The sequence below is a fragment of the Kryptolebias marmoratus genome, linkage group LG5, assembly GCF_001649575.2.
Source record: "Kryptolebias marmoratus isolate JLee-2015 linkage group LG5, ASM164957v2, whole genome shotgun sequence".
In the NCBI taxonomy this organism is placed as follows: domain Eukaryota; kingdom Metazoa; phylum Chordata; class Actinopteri; order Cyprinodontiformes; family Rivulidae; genus Kryptolebias; species Kryptolebias marmoratus.
The window spans coordinates 10,341,564-10,356,842 of NC_051434.1; the positions used below are offsets into that span (position 1 = coordinate 10,341,564).

General features: G+C 40.1%; 1 protein-coding gene across 1 annotated transcript in view; it reads left to right on the forward strand.

The window, feature by feature from the left end:
- necab1 (N-terminal EF-hand calcium binding protein 1) overlaps positions 1-15,279 on the forward strand; it is a 31,823-nt gene that overhangs the window by 9,290 nt on the left and 7,254 nt on the right. Inside the window, exons 4-8 of the mRNA XM_017420370.3 lie at positions 1,664-1,689; positions 1,808-1,905; positions 8,172-8,308; positions 13,267-13,388; positions 14,353-14,429. Coding sequence (XP_017275859.1) covers positions 1,664-1,689; positions 1,808-1,905; positions 8,172-8,308; positions 13,267-13,388; positions 14,353-14,429 — 460 coding nt within the window. The remainder of the gene's footprint in view (positions 1-1,663; positions 1,690-1,807; positions 1,906-8,171; positions 8,309-13,266; positions 13,389-14,352; positions 14,430-15,279) is intronic.

The following is a 15,279-nucleotide window of genomic DNA, read 5'->3' on the forward strand; positions in this document are numbered from 1 at the left end:
TTTATCAGCCGAAAACAGTACTTTCTGTCAAGACTGCACGCTTATTCTGATGTCGTAATGTAAGATTCAGAGAACAAATGATTGCTAACAACAGAAAAAGGCTGGGATGAGCTGCACACTTCTTCAGCTGCTGAAAATCTTATTAATCTCAAATTACTCTATAGCATTAAATAAATTAGGTAATATTGTTTTTAATATATATAAACTGTTTAATGCACTGCATAGCCATCAAAGCAAAGGTGACAAATGATAAATATCTGTGTGTAAAACAAAAAAAATCAGCTTATTAGACTGATTTATTTATTTGATTTCATTTTAATCAACATAATTACTGTGCTTCTGTTTGTTTATTCACTAATTAAGCTTTCAGTGCACATTGTACTGGATGCTCTTACATGATTATTCGTTCGCTGCGATGTGAAATGAAGGGCTGAGGAGTCAGGAAGCATAAAACTAGCAGCTCTGTTCGTCTCCTCAGAGTTTCAGGTGTTTAATAACATAAATCACACACAGATGGGCTGTACAAACAAAAGACTGTGTGCGTCTGTTCCTCAAAACTTAACACAGAACAACGATGAACTGGTGCTTGAAATAATTATGAAGCTAAATATGATCACTTTATACCCACTTGACCTTAAGTTTGGGATTTTTTCTGATTAGTTTGTAAATAAAAGTGAAATATCTGACTTGAAAAACTGGAACAAACTAAAGCAGATACAAAAGTCTGAAATTTCTGTTTAAAATGACTTAAATATACACACTTCAGGAGGTTTTACATTATGGACATTATTTAATGTGTAGTAAATATATGAATCAGTGTAAATTAGTGACACGCTCAAGGATTTCAGATTATATTTTAATTGTGAAACCTGGAAGTCACATTAAACCCCAACATTTCAAAGGTTTCATCTACAAAGGTCAGAAAAATGAGACAAATTGACACGTTAACTTTATGATTTGTATCAGGATTACTGCAACAATAGTGTTGTATTGAAACACTAAATAACAGCATAATATGATATATTTAAAGACAAACATAATTAACGTCAGATACTATATTATTATTTTACAGACTTATTTTGTTAAACTCACAGGGAATCTGTGTATCACTCTGAGGTGGAAACAGGAAGATGGTGAAGCTGTTAGAGAGCAGTTTAAAAGTCTCAGACTGAATGTTTCATCGATTAAAGAACGAGTCACGAGGCTGTGGGATCTGCAGGAGAACGTCCTCCGGCTTCACTGCTGCAGACACAGCATCGATACCATGTGCTGGAAATACCTGCTCTAAATGAGCTTTAGAAAGATGCACATATTTTTCCTGTTCTTTCAAAACCATCAGAAGTAACTTGCAGGTCTGTGACGCAGTTTAACCTCTGATTCCTGCCTCGCTGTTTCCTCCTGTTTGTCCGACTTCAGCCTGAGTTAAAACCAGAGACTGTGTGCGTCTGAAAGGCATCCCAGTGGCTAATACAATGAATAATAGTCCTGTCTGATGTTCCTGTTTGTTCTTTCTCACGTCCAGACTCACACATTTACACCCAGACCTGCTTAAAAAAGACACTCAGACACACTTTTCTCTCTCGAGCTCTCTTGCCTCAGATATCTCCGGGAAATAGATTTAAGACATATTTTAAGCACACTTTTGTTTGTTGTATTTTTGCAGCAACGTGGACACTGATGAGCTCTGTGGTAAGTTCTAAATCCTAACAAAAGTATTCAAATTTAAATAACAAGCAGTATCGTCAACTTCCTCTCAGAAATACAATCTCTGACACGTTGATGACTTTCTTTTCTCTTTGTTTTGAAGAGTACTTCTCCCAGCACCTCAGTGAATACGAGAATGTCCTCGCAGCTTTGGAAGACCTGAATATGTCCGTATTAAAGGCGATGGACAAAACAAAGAAGGTGAGTCGACGTTATTGTCTGGATCCTTCATGTCCGGACATTAACTGATGCCTGGATATAAAGGAGCTGCAGGCTGGAACACCACTTTTGATGACTGAGCTTTTCCTTTTTCCATTTGTCATTTGGAGACCAAAATTAATCCTAAATTCTACCACAAAGAAAGTCTCTGTCGCTTACTCTCTCAGCACGCTGCCCAAGTGGCGTCCTCGGATCGCCCATTAGTCAGATTTCCTTTACAGAACCAAAAGGAACAAACCAGGACATGATGGTAATAAACTGAGCAGAACAATGTAAAAGCTCAGTTAAATGCACTGTTCCCTGCATTACCAAACAAAACTGCTTTCAATCCCAGTATATGAGGTGGACTTAATGTCACTGCAGAGCTGTCTGAGAATAAAAGGAGGGAGAAGCGAAGAGTAACCATTAAACTAAAAGCGCTGACAGATTAGAGACGACAGATGTGGGGAGAAGATGGAGAGGTGACAAACCGAGTCTCTAAGAAGAGCTTCTTTCTTTCTTTCCACTGAGTTTCGTTTTTTCCCGGTGTCTCATCAGGAACATTATGACACATGCTGTGAAGCTCAAATCAGCCCTCAGATCGGCACAGAAGTTGACACGTCTCACCGCGGACACTGTGTGGGAGGCAAAGCATTCATTTGTCAGTTGTAGTTTTTTTTATTATTAGCGCAGAAAAGAAAGTGACAAATGTAGACGTACAGCTTCGACCCAGTGAATACTGTGGTCAGGTTCTGGTTTAGAAAGAGTTGCACTGTTGATAATATTACAAAGTAAAATCTAAAGACTTTCATGGTGGCTGAGGTGATTGTTATTTTAAACTTTTACAGTAGCTATTAATTGTTTATAACCTTTATACATAGGCCCACTTTGAAAGATCTGAACCATTCCTTTAAAAAATATCCAACAGTTGAGGTAAAACCTAAATTTTTCCGTGCTGGGCTAAGCCCCCCGGTGTTTTCCAATTCCAACAACGCCTCTGCTGTTCGAGGCAGATAGAAAAGTAGGTTTTAGGATTGACTCGAAAAAGCCCAAAATTGAAATGCAGCAGCAGAAAAGAGGTTGTGTCCTTTCAGAAGAAGAAGAAATATAAATGACTGGCCTCGTTCTGAACCTTTAAAAGTCTTCAGACGTCTCTCGCAGGGAAAATAGGAGCCTAAACGCCCTCTCAAACGGCTCCACTGTTCCCTCTGTCGCCGTTATCGCATCTCTGACCTCAGCTGAAAGCAAATTACTCCTCACATTCTAGATGGAACTGGCAATTACAAAAATAAAATACTGCCAGGGCTGTGAGAAAGAGAGACCAGATTTCAAACCACTGTTGTCTTCTCTGGCCTTTTCCTGAAGTCATACTAAGTAAAAAAAAAAGCATATGTGATGCTACGAACACAGCGTTTCTGAACGTAGGGATGACTCACAGCCCAAAATAAGGAAATCTGTGCGATCCGCTGTCTTCTCTGGCTGTTATTGGTTGAGCAAAGAGGCAAACAGATGCTGCGTTAGTCACAGGCTGAAGCTTTGGCCGTCTCCGTTGAACTGTATATGTATTTGAGTGGGTGATCTCTGGCTGTGGAGGAGGCTGGCTGCATGTGTTTAGACTCATGAGGTGTCTTAGAGAGGGTTTTTTTATTTTTTTTGCACCGATGATTGTGTGCACCCAGGCTAATTTATGTGCATGTATGATAAATTCTCGCACATGTGCGTGGGCACGACAAGGAGAAGGCGGCTCTGAATTAAAGGCAGATTTATTTACAGCACAGATCTGATTAGTGGCACTATGGATTGTATTTGGCTCAGATATTTGTGCCAAAGCCAACCAAAGGCTTCAGTTCCTAGGAATAAGTTGAAATGGTGGTTTTATTATAACGTGCAGGGGAGACACTGATAACTGAATGAATAAACCCCTAAATAAATGTAACAATGATCAGTTTCTGATAAGAAAACTAAAGGACTAGGATTCATTAGAAGGCATGCATGAGTCTTAAGTTGAAAAATGACAAAGCTGTGAGGATTTTGGTGAAACGTTATCTGCAATCTCATGCGATATCACAATATCCTGTGTGATCTGTTAGCGCTTGGAGTTTGTGTTGTGAGTGACTTCCAGCAACTACCACACCAAATTTTAGCTCAAAATCTGTATAATTCACTGAGTCACAGCCATTTTTTCATTAAAATGTGTTCAATGGTTCAGGAGGCCTTTTGGGAACAGACAGGAAGGTGATAAATGATAAATTCTTCCAGTAAAAGTGGGTTCAGTTGCAGGTGAGCGATGCTGCATCCCACAGTGACTGATATGTTCGATAATGTTACCTTAATATTAAATAAAACCGCTTGTTCATCACATGAAATAAAATGTTCTTATTAATACAGCACTTTATGTCAAACCAGAGCAAACATCTGAGAAGCATTGTGCTTTATGTTCCAGTTTCAATCTATATGAAGAAAGTAAATAAAATGTAGGGTAATATATTTACTTTTATGCAGTATGATATGCATTAGATGCGTGTTATATTACATTACTTTGCTGAAATTTCCTCAAAGTCTCAAGGTTTGAGGTAGGATGAACCCAGGAAGGCCAACTCCTTAAAGGATTTATTAAACGACAGGCTGAACTTGGGGCTGGGGCTGATGAGGAGATGGAAGCAGGTGTAGATGGGTGTGGTGGGCTGATGTGGAAAAATACTGACTGAGGAATGAGATTAGAAGAGGGAACTGAAACAAAATATGATGAAAATACCATGATGAAACAGAAGGAACAAAACTAAACACAAGAGTCACAAAGCTACAGGAAACCTGATCCCAAAGACAAAATAAAACCTAACAGTAAAATCAAAAAACCCAGATCCTGACACAAAGTTAATATTTTTGCAGTACTTATGGCTTAGATGAGTATTTTCTAAACTTTTTACCTTTCAGAAAATCTGCCTTGCTGTAAAATAATGTGCCTGTGAACCTGTCATTTATTGAAACCAGCTTCTGTGGTTTTGCAGCTAATTTAATTTTGACCCAATCTTTTTTTATTATTTAAATATAGTCTAACTGGAAGCAGGCGCTCATTAGTTTCCTGTCCAGACTTAAAAACTGTGCGATTCTGGCAGCGGGGAGGTGTTATTGTCCTCATTACAGGACTTTGCAGAGAGCTGAAAAGGCTTTGGCTTCAACAAAGCTCCCATTTGACCTTTTCTGTAGCTGACAATAAAAGATCACGAGAGGCAAAAAAGGGAAGGGGGGAAAAAAAAAAAAAAAATCAAATCTGTCAGATGAGAAGCTGTTTAAAAACGGCTGGGAGTTTGTGAGATGGACACACACTGCTTGGGTTGTAAGAGACTGACCTTTAGCAGTTCTGTCATGACTCATTCTCACTAGGTGAATGCATGTGTGTGTGCTAAAACCATGACTAAGAACTGCGTCATCTTTATGAAAAGTCACATACGTTGCATCGTGTTTAGTTTGTTAGAATTAAACAAAATGTATTCATCGCACACGAACAGATGTGTCTGAATACTGTAAATCTCTCTGTTTCACTCTCATTTTTGCACTAGTTGTTGTGTAATTTAACTTCCATTAGCATTTGTGTTCGAAACTGTGACAGCAGGTGCAGTGTGTGTGTGTGTGTGTGTGTGTATGTGTGTGTGCAGTAAACTCTGCGGTGCCAAGCATCCCTCACTGCTCTTCGATTCGATCCAAAACAACAGTCGGTCCTCCCGCTTTGTTCCAGACGTGACAGATCACGTGTGCAGGGTGTCGGAGTTTGATGTTTTTTTTTTTTTTTCTCTCTTTCTCGTTAGATTGTCTCAGAGAGCTCAGCCCGGGCGTAAATAAAATCATCGACTCACGAAATGACAAGGCGTCAGCGACTCCATCACACGTGTAATCTGATGTGATTTTCCAACATAATGGAAGAAATAAAAATGTCATCTCTGTCGAATTATGCAGGAACGTGGCGTGTCGATAAGAAAACATAACATCTTTTTTTACAGCTGACTGAAAAGCCCCCTGAAAACCCCATATTTGCTCTAATCTGTTTTATTTACCTTGGATGACATCACCAATGAAGATCAAACATCTTCCTCTTTGCTCTTTCAGGCCTTCATCACTTTCTCTTCACTTCTTTTGAATTTGGGTATCTTACAGGGGTTATTTTGTAAAGATCAGTCACCTGCTGCAGTTATGTCCATAAATAACCTCCCCCCTTGTCCTGAGTGCTCATCGTACTAACCTGGCACAAACAGAAGCAGAAATCCCTTAAATAGTGATAGCATCTAAAATACATCATACTGGCCTACATCCAGCTGTGTCACTGGTGTTTCTGCAGCTGTACACCCCTGGAAAACAAGAACTCCAGTGTCAGAATTGTCTCCATTATCGCCCACCGCCTGAGGTGAAGGCAGGTTTTTGCCCAAATCTGTTTTTTTTGTCTGAAAGTAATCATTAAATGCTTCTTTACAACTGGTTAACCTGTGGAGTCAGTTCAATTCAAGATGGCTGCCAAAGTAGAGCGATCTTTTGCAGACATAAAAATGGCTAAAAACAGTGGATTTTACAGATGTTGAGCTAAAGTTCGGTGTGGTGGTAGCTGAGCATATGTGTTGCACTCATACTTTGAGTGCAACACATCTTACCTTGCAATCCTGGCCTTAACTGCTGGCCGAGTAAATCATAAATCACTCAACAGACTTTAATAAATCGCTCAGAAAGTAACTGTTGGCTGCATAAATACAGTTCATTAACTTTTGAAGGCAATCAAATTAGGACTAAATGGCCACCACAGCTAGTCGCCCTCATTCTACACAAGAATAGTCGAACTTCAGTGACGTTTACAAGCACTGAGCTGAACTCTGCTGAGAAATATTCCCAACACTTACAAGGTTTGACCAAATGGCTACAACTCCATCATCTCTCAGCTTAAGATGATCTTAGCTGAAGAGTCCAGCATGAAAAGCAGCGGGTGATACGCATTTCTATAAAGAAAGTAAGCCTCTGATTAATTAGGTTTCAGCTGTTACTAAAGTCAGTACCCAGAACCTCACAATCGAACTGTGCAAACCCAGTGTTTGTGAGTGGATGCTGCACCTTCGGATTGACAGACCTCGGAGGGAAACAGGATGTCTGACCAACGCCGGACTGCCTCGAGGGCGTGCACTCAGTCCTGTCCTCTGCAGACTCTTTGCTTCAGCGGTGCAGCTGTGCAAAGGGACAACATCAGCCTGAAATATGCAGACGAGCCTGTGGTGACTGGCCTGATTAGTGACGGTGGAGAGACAGCGAGCCTGGTGAGGTGGTGTGAAAACAACAACCTGTTATCTTAGAGCAGAGAACAAATGAAGAATTTCATTGCTTGTCGTTAAAATGTATTTTCATACAAACCAATATGGCCAAAAAAATCAAGGATATTCTCCAAACACATAGTTGGAGCTACTAAACAAGTGCTGCCTCTAACGTGTCTCTTTTTTATTTAAAAAAACAAAACAAATGTGGACACGGTGAATAATTTAGGAAACAAATAATGTGCCTGTTAGAAATATTAGACTGATTGAATCTTTTGCATCAACAAAGTTTTTCTAAAGTAAAATGTTCACTTTGGGGCAACTCATCCTCCGCCGTCTTGGGCAGGGGATAATGTAATTTCCCGTACCCTTGTGTTTTTTTTCCTGTCTGTTAGCAAAATATCTCAAGAACCACTGCACAGATTTTATTGAAACTCTCAAGAAGTTTTCACTGGATGTACATCTGCAACTGATTATTTTTTGGAGTCAGTCCAAATCAAGATGGCCTCTACAGCTAATCAACTTAAGCGAACACAAAAATGGCTACAACTTAGTCAGTTTTACACATGTTGAGCTGAAGTTTGGTGTGGTAGTAGCTGAGAGTCGTTCTCCTCACATACTCTGAATGCTAACGGATCCAACTAGCGTTCACCCTTCCTTCAGTTTATACAGTCTTGATATTTTCTTGTAATTAATTTAGGGAAGTAATTAATCAGTTTTTGATGTTACTTAAGCATGATTGAGTGGGCAGATTTTAGTGGACCTGACCCAGGAGTTCACCTCTCCTTCCTCGACTTTCTCCTTCTGAGCTGCAGAGTTTTGGAGTCTCTCCTGTTCTTGTGGGCAGATTTTGATGAACAGGGGAGGTTTAGACGTTTAGTGACTCTCGAGTGGCGTGCGTGAAACCCGTCACCGCTTCCCTTTATTGTTCCTCCCACACTAACTTGTCCTTGTCCTCCTCCTCCTCCTCACCTTGACTGACAGGATTATCAGGAGTCCACCCACCTGGAACAGTTTGTGACCCGCTTCCTGCTGAAGGAGACCACCAATCAGCTTCATTCGCTTCAGAGCTCGCTCGAGTGCGCCATGGAAACCACCGCCGAGCAGACCCGCCAGGAGAAGTAAGCGCAGACCTCTCCGGTCCTTCACCCTCACACACACACACACATTGAAACTCGAACAAAATGCACAACTGAACACTGGACCCCGTAATTACACTCATTCTAGTCCCACGTTTTAGATATGAACGCTGTTTATAAACACCTGCTCTTTTGTGGAATCCGTCAGATTTCTGTGACTCATTATTTGTTTAATATGTAAATCCTCTTCTTATGAAGACAGGTGAAGAGCAGCTAATTACAGAGAGCTCGTTAAGAAAAATGCTGCCACGGAGGGAAAAATAACACAAAGAAGGATGACTTGAAGGATAAGGGAGCTAAAAGTAAAATCATGTTTTTGTTTTTTTCAACCTGACATACCAGCCCAGTCAAAACCCCAAAATTTATTTATTTTCTCTCCCTTAAGGTGTGAAACTTTTAAATGTTATTTTCTGGCAGAGCTGCCAAATAACATAAGCATTAATGACTTAGTGTTTTTGTAAATTATCAGACAGTGAGGGTTGCCTTTCTGCTCATGGGGTGCTATGTTTCTACAGTAGCCTAGAAAGGACAAACCAGACAAAATTTGCAACAGACGTTTTTTTTTAAATATTATTATTTATCATCATTATTGTTCCCCTCCCATGCTCACTGAGGGGAGAGAGGTTTTTATTCATTCATCACTTTATCTTTAGTTATTTATTCAGCTGTAAAATGAAATTTCACCTTTAGATAAATCCCACTCCTGCTCCTTTTACAATTAAATCTTCAAAACTTTTTTCCTAAATAAAACCAAAGCACGTGAACTCTAAGTATTAAACTTCATATGTTGTGTTTTGACGGCACCAAAATGATCGGCCTGTAATCTGACAGATTGGAGAGTTTTCTTTCTGTATCTTTTCTGTGATCTGCAAGAATCCAGCTTCCTTCATTTGTTGCATCTGCTGATAATGATTGTTGGAGGAGTAATTGTTGTACTTCAGAGAATTTAAGATTTTTAAGTAAGTTAAAAGATGTTCATCTTTAATTACTTTTTATTGCCCGATGCAATACAGCCGACTGACCTTAAAAGTGACAGAAATGTCTATAACTTGGTTCCTTTGACAGATTGGTAGCTAAAGTCTGGTGTGGTAGTATCTTAGGGTCACCTGCAACACATAAACTGTGTGTGACTTCTCATGATCTCGAATGAGATGGTGAGCAATGTTAGTTTTCAAGATTTGATCTCTTGAAAAGACCATCATTGTGAGATAATAAATACATTAGGAGCTCGAATAATGGTGCTGGTTTTTAGTTTGTTGGGTTGGGGTAAGGGTGAGGTGTTGAAGAGAAATAAAAGGCAAAATTTGAGAGTATGTTTAGGTTGAAAGGTTTAAAATTTAAGGGCAAAAAAAAAGACAAAAAACTGAATGCTGAGCTAAACTTATTGTTACTTCAAACATCCAATAAGCGAAACAACAAGCTGCACGAAACATCCTATCAAATGAACTTCAAATGCCATAAATAAACGATGGCGTTCTCTGGTCCTGATCAGATTAATAGCATATTCATGAATGCAATGAGCGATAATGAACGTCTCTCTGGCTCTGTTGAGAGGAGCGCGGCGCTGATGAGGCTTTTATTCTCACGGGCTTCTGCAGCCCGTCTGTGTGCCGCACTTCATCAGCCTGGGTCTGCCTTCACGTCTCCAACATGCCCCCGGTGCGCTCGGGTCTTTAACCAAGTACATGACTCACCCGGTGTACACACACACACACACACACACGTTTTCTCGCACAGATTGTATGAAACAAACATGTGCCCTGCAGGTAGCACCCGGGTTTATTTCCAGCCCCGTGCATTTTTATGACGGAGGAATGACGCACAGGCTTTTCTGCATCTTGCCGCCTTGTCTGGGTTTAAGTGAGCTGTAATTTGCTGTTAGAAAGAGAAGAAATCAATTCTCAAGCTCAAAGTGTTTCCCGTATTCTTATTTAGATTTGCGCCCCCCAGTCTCTGCTGCAGGAGGAGGTTAATGAGCAAACGGCACCACTAACTCTTTCTGAACGGATCGTTGTGGTTTTAACGAAGCGAGTGCTGAAAAACGGGTGAGACGAGCTGATCTGGATGACCTTTCAAAGAAAATTATAACATTTATCGCAGCAATTCGATTCATTAGCGGGTAATAGAAAAAGTGCTGCGTGAAAGCATGAGTGAGTGAGATTCTTCAGTTCTGGGATGAAAATGTGCAGCTGATAGAGATAATATTTTTAGATTTTTTTAAGCCTTTATATAGGCAGGAAACATTTCTGTCAAGCTTCCATTTTTACATCCCAGCTCCTCTAAGCTCATTTGACCTACTTCAATCGGAAGCTGTCAGGTCGGGTGGTTGAAGGTGGGACCCCAGAACTCAGGCAACACGAGGAGCTTAAGAAACTAAAATACTTTTATTAAGGAAAACAAAAAGCTGAATAAAGGGTAAGCTTTAAAGAATAACAAATAATTCTATCCTTAAACTTTATTCTCCTGCTCCTTCCCCTCTGTTTAGGTTGACAGTTTTAGCTGAGAATATGAGTCACTGGCAGACCGTGACCAGCGCTGCCCCTCCGTACATCCTTCGTATTGGGCTGCAGTTTGTGAATATTTTACGCTGCATTCCTGCCAGGCTGAGAAGGGGAGGTTAAGAATAAATGCTCCTATAAGTCGTGTCATATGCCATGGCCACTCTCTTCTTAACAAAAGTGAATAAGATTGTTTTTCTTTTAGTGCAGCAAGCTCTTCACGTTTAGGTTTTTATCTCAATAGGTACAAAAAAACAATATATATGTTCACGTGGGGGGGAGTACGTGAAAATTGTAACTCTGTTAATCCATAAGAATGAAGTGTTGATTTGTTGAAAGGTTATGAACAATCAGTATCTTACCTGTTGTACATATATATTTGGATATACAGGAGAGAGATGGAGTTTAATTCTGACTGGACTGATGAGCTAACAGTGAGTTTGAGCAGGACTAAGAGAAAAATATAAAACTGTCATCTTAAAACAACTCCAGCAAAAAGTGGCTCCTGCACATGAATGTTTTACTTTTACCCTGCAGAAATACTTTGATATTCCTGCAAGAAGTGAGGCTTACTGCTGCTGCCACTATTTGTGCTTGCGATTACCAAAAAATTGTGTAAAAGAAAAAAAAAAAAACACATGTAAGAGCTACCTGCAACAGGTAAGATGTTGATTGTTCACAAACTTTCTGCAGGACCCCATTTCAAACAATCTGAACCTTCATTTTAAGGTGATATACTCACATAAATCAAGTAAAGTCAAGCTTTGATAGGGATTTTAATGAATAGAATAAATAATCTCTTTCTGCTGCTAAGTGTAAATGTCAGAAACTCTGCAGATCTGTTGTTGTTTTTCATCATTTCGGAGCAGCACTCTCCCTTGAGAGCTTCTTTCTAAAATCTTATCACACCTTTATAAAGGCAATCTGTTCATGTCAGCTTCAATTCAGACACTTTCAGTTTGCTTCACATTGCAGCTCTTATTAGTTAAATTATCCTCACAGTATGGATCCCTCTGTAAAGTTTTTTTTTTATTTGGGAGAGGCTGAAAAATACATTTTTACTTCTGAATTATGATGCATTTGGTGACATTTTGTTTAAATCCGGTCATGTTGCTGATCTGATGCTGTTTTGACAGAACTTCCTCAGTCCTTGTTGTTCCTGTGATAACTTACTATCGCCATGAAAAGTGGGCAATCATCTAATTGCCCGTGAATGTGCATTTGTTTGCCAGTTAGCAAAATATCTCAAGAACCACGGGACACATTCCTTCAAGAAATGCTAGTTTCAATAAAAATGTATCGCTGTGATCCAAACAGATGTGCATTTATTAAAAGAAGGGGAAGTATAGATTTAAATGTTTGATATTTTATGCTTTTATTTTTGCTTTAAAAGCATTGCACTATAGTTTAAAACTATTTTACACACTGTCCCAACCTCTTAAAAACAGGATTTCCTGTAAACAGTCATTAACCTAGAAAGTATTTTAAAAAAGCACATATAAAGATACAGAAAGACTTTTAAATATCTGTTGAAAGAATCAGAAAATGCTAAAAATAACCCCCCTGAACGCTCACCCGTATAAAAATATGCGTGCACACTGTGTTCCCTGCAGTCTTTTCAAAGAACGGGACCGAAGAACTTGACAGCGGCAGGATAAACCTCAGGTGATGTCACGCCGTGGGAACATGCACCTTGTCACTGACATTAGCTTCAGCTCAAACACAACATACGAATCCGACAGAAACCAGGACAACTTCAGGGTTTTAATACATTTATCTGCCTGAGATTCAGAGCCGTGTCAGCATTTCACGCCGTGAAAGGAAACCTGAGGGAACAGGAGCTCCACGGGTCCTCCGACATGTCGACTGCATCACAACACTGATGTCTGAAGATATTTCTAATATAACAACTACAACATATAAATTAAAGGGGTAAGAACTCATTAAAGTTAGAGTTTTATTCTGAGATCATCTCATGTAGTCGTCTTGGTCAAACCTTGAAATTAAAGTGTGACACTGCGAGATGTCACGCTCAGGGTATGTGATGTAAATGAATCTCAGCTACAACCACACCACGTTTCAGCTCAATATCTATAAAACAGAATAAAATATATCTATTTTGTGTTTCTGGTGTGCCATTGGATTGGCTCTAAAGTTTGTCACTTATAGAGGTAAAGGCAACGATTCCATCCTGAAGGTTTCATTAAAATCCATCCAGTGGTTCTTGACATGATTTAGTAATAAACACAGAAACACATACGTCCACAGAAACTGGCAAAAACACTATCGCCCACCTTCACCTTTTAGCGTTAATGACAACAGGATGAGGAGAGACTCAGTGGGGATGTATTAAAATGGTTTTCATGTGGGTTTTTTCTTTTAGTTTAACAAATGTAAACTCATTCTGACATTGGAGTAACAATCGATCTGCTCTGACTGCAGACAGGGCCCCTTGAAGCCAGAGGTTTTGTCCATCCAGCTGTCGGGTCGTCGCTCCAATCGGAGGCTTCAGAGGAACAACAGCCTCTCTCCCAACAACCCTCTCCTCAGTCTCGTCAATTCAGGTGGGTGTATTTGTTCGGGTCTAACGCTCACTTTAAATAACTCGCCGTGCCGTCGCTGTTGGCCGAGACGCTACAGAGAGCGTCCCACTGCGGGTCAGGAGGTAACGAGGGGGGTTAGGTGAGAGGAAGAGGAGGAGGATGTGTTGCTACATATTTAAAAGCAAATGGCAAACCTATAGCAAATAGACACTGGCGTCTAGTTCATTGTGTATTACGTATTCCAGTAGAACTGGAGTGATCCGTATGTTCGATTTGGCAAAGGTTTTATGCCCTTCCAGATTCCATCCTCCCCGTTTATCCGAGCTTTGGACCTGGACTAGCTGATCTGGCTTGTTGCGCCCTGAGGAAGACCACAGAGAATGTTCCAAATGTAGTGAAGGAGGCTACGCAAAGGGCTGACGTGACGAAGGAGGATGTTCGGGCGAGGACAAGATGGAGGCAGATGATCCTCTGTAGCGACCCCTAAAGGCTTCTCAGTCTGTGTCTTTGTCTGCTTCTCATAAACCTGACATTCAGGGAGTGACAGACACAGTTGTGTGGTTACCATGGACACCATGTTGAGTCACTGGCAGCAGATTTATCTTTTTTTTATCTTGATTCTCTCATTTCCTATACAGTTCATACATTAAAATGTGGGCATTTTACATCGCCACCCTCCAAAATTTCTTCAGAAATTTTCTCCTTTTTTTTCCTGGCTGTTTGCAGTTCTTTCAGGAAACCCTTTCTGAACCTTTTTGAACTGATTTCAGGGCTCAGAGCTTTTCTGCTGATTGATTGCTTGATTGCAGCCTGACATGAAAGACGGCACACACTCTGCCACCACTTATAAGAGAGGAACCGATGGCGGAACATGTTTGAAAATAAAGTTGGTGTACGGCGCAGCTTTTATCTGTTCACCTTTGTTGTTTACTTTTCCCCATCTAAAGTCCCGCCCCCTCTTTGCCTTTTCCTTTCCCCCCCTCAGGTGTTTACGATGAAGACTGTCAGTGGACGATCCAGGTCAACAGGCTGCAGAAGCTCATCGACCGTCTAGAACAAAAGGTTGCTTCACCTTTTTGTTGTTTCCGTTCCAGCTTCTTTTCGCTCCAGCTTTGTTTTCTCTCACCATCCATAGCAATTCATGGATTATCACAGATTACAGGTAGTGGATTCACAACAAGTCATCAGCAACACCCGCCCACATATAACATATTATTTACAGGAGATATCAGCTGAATACAAACTCACACAGCTGCCGCCTGTTGAGAAAACCCATCTGTTATAAACTGAGAAAAGAAAGACATAAATGGACCTGATAACCCAGAGAATCTGGGATTGGTTGGTCAGCAATAGGTGAGGAATAACGTAAAACGTAAAAGGTCAAGGCATGAAATGTGGAAATTCAAATGCATAAAAAGTCAAAAGGATTATTTATAACAAAAGAAGCAATCCACTGGTTGCCATTGTTTTTTTATTGTTGGGTCTTGTTCGTGTTAATATATCAGGGAGCTGAATACAGCCTTGTCATTTCATCATTATGATGTATTTTCATCTAAAAAATTGCAAACCAAATGGTAACTTTTTGCCTGGAAAACTTTAGTCGCGGTGGCTAGTAATTGACAAAATTAACATGTTCAATCCGGTGTTGAAAACTGAAACAATCTCTCCACATATATTTTCTGCCTAACTGTAAACCATGTGGCTAAAGTCTTATCAGAAACCTTTTTTCCCCTGATAGCTTCTTGTTCCACACTCGAGAAAGCTCCAACAGAAGTGGTATGAATTGATTTTCAGACAACAGTCTGTTTAATATCACAAGATTAAATCAAAACATAATACCTAAAACAACTGAGAAAAAATATAGAAGACGTCCGAAAGCAAAAGTGAGATGATTTGAAGGGATTTATCCCGA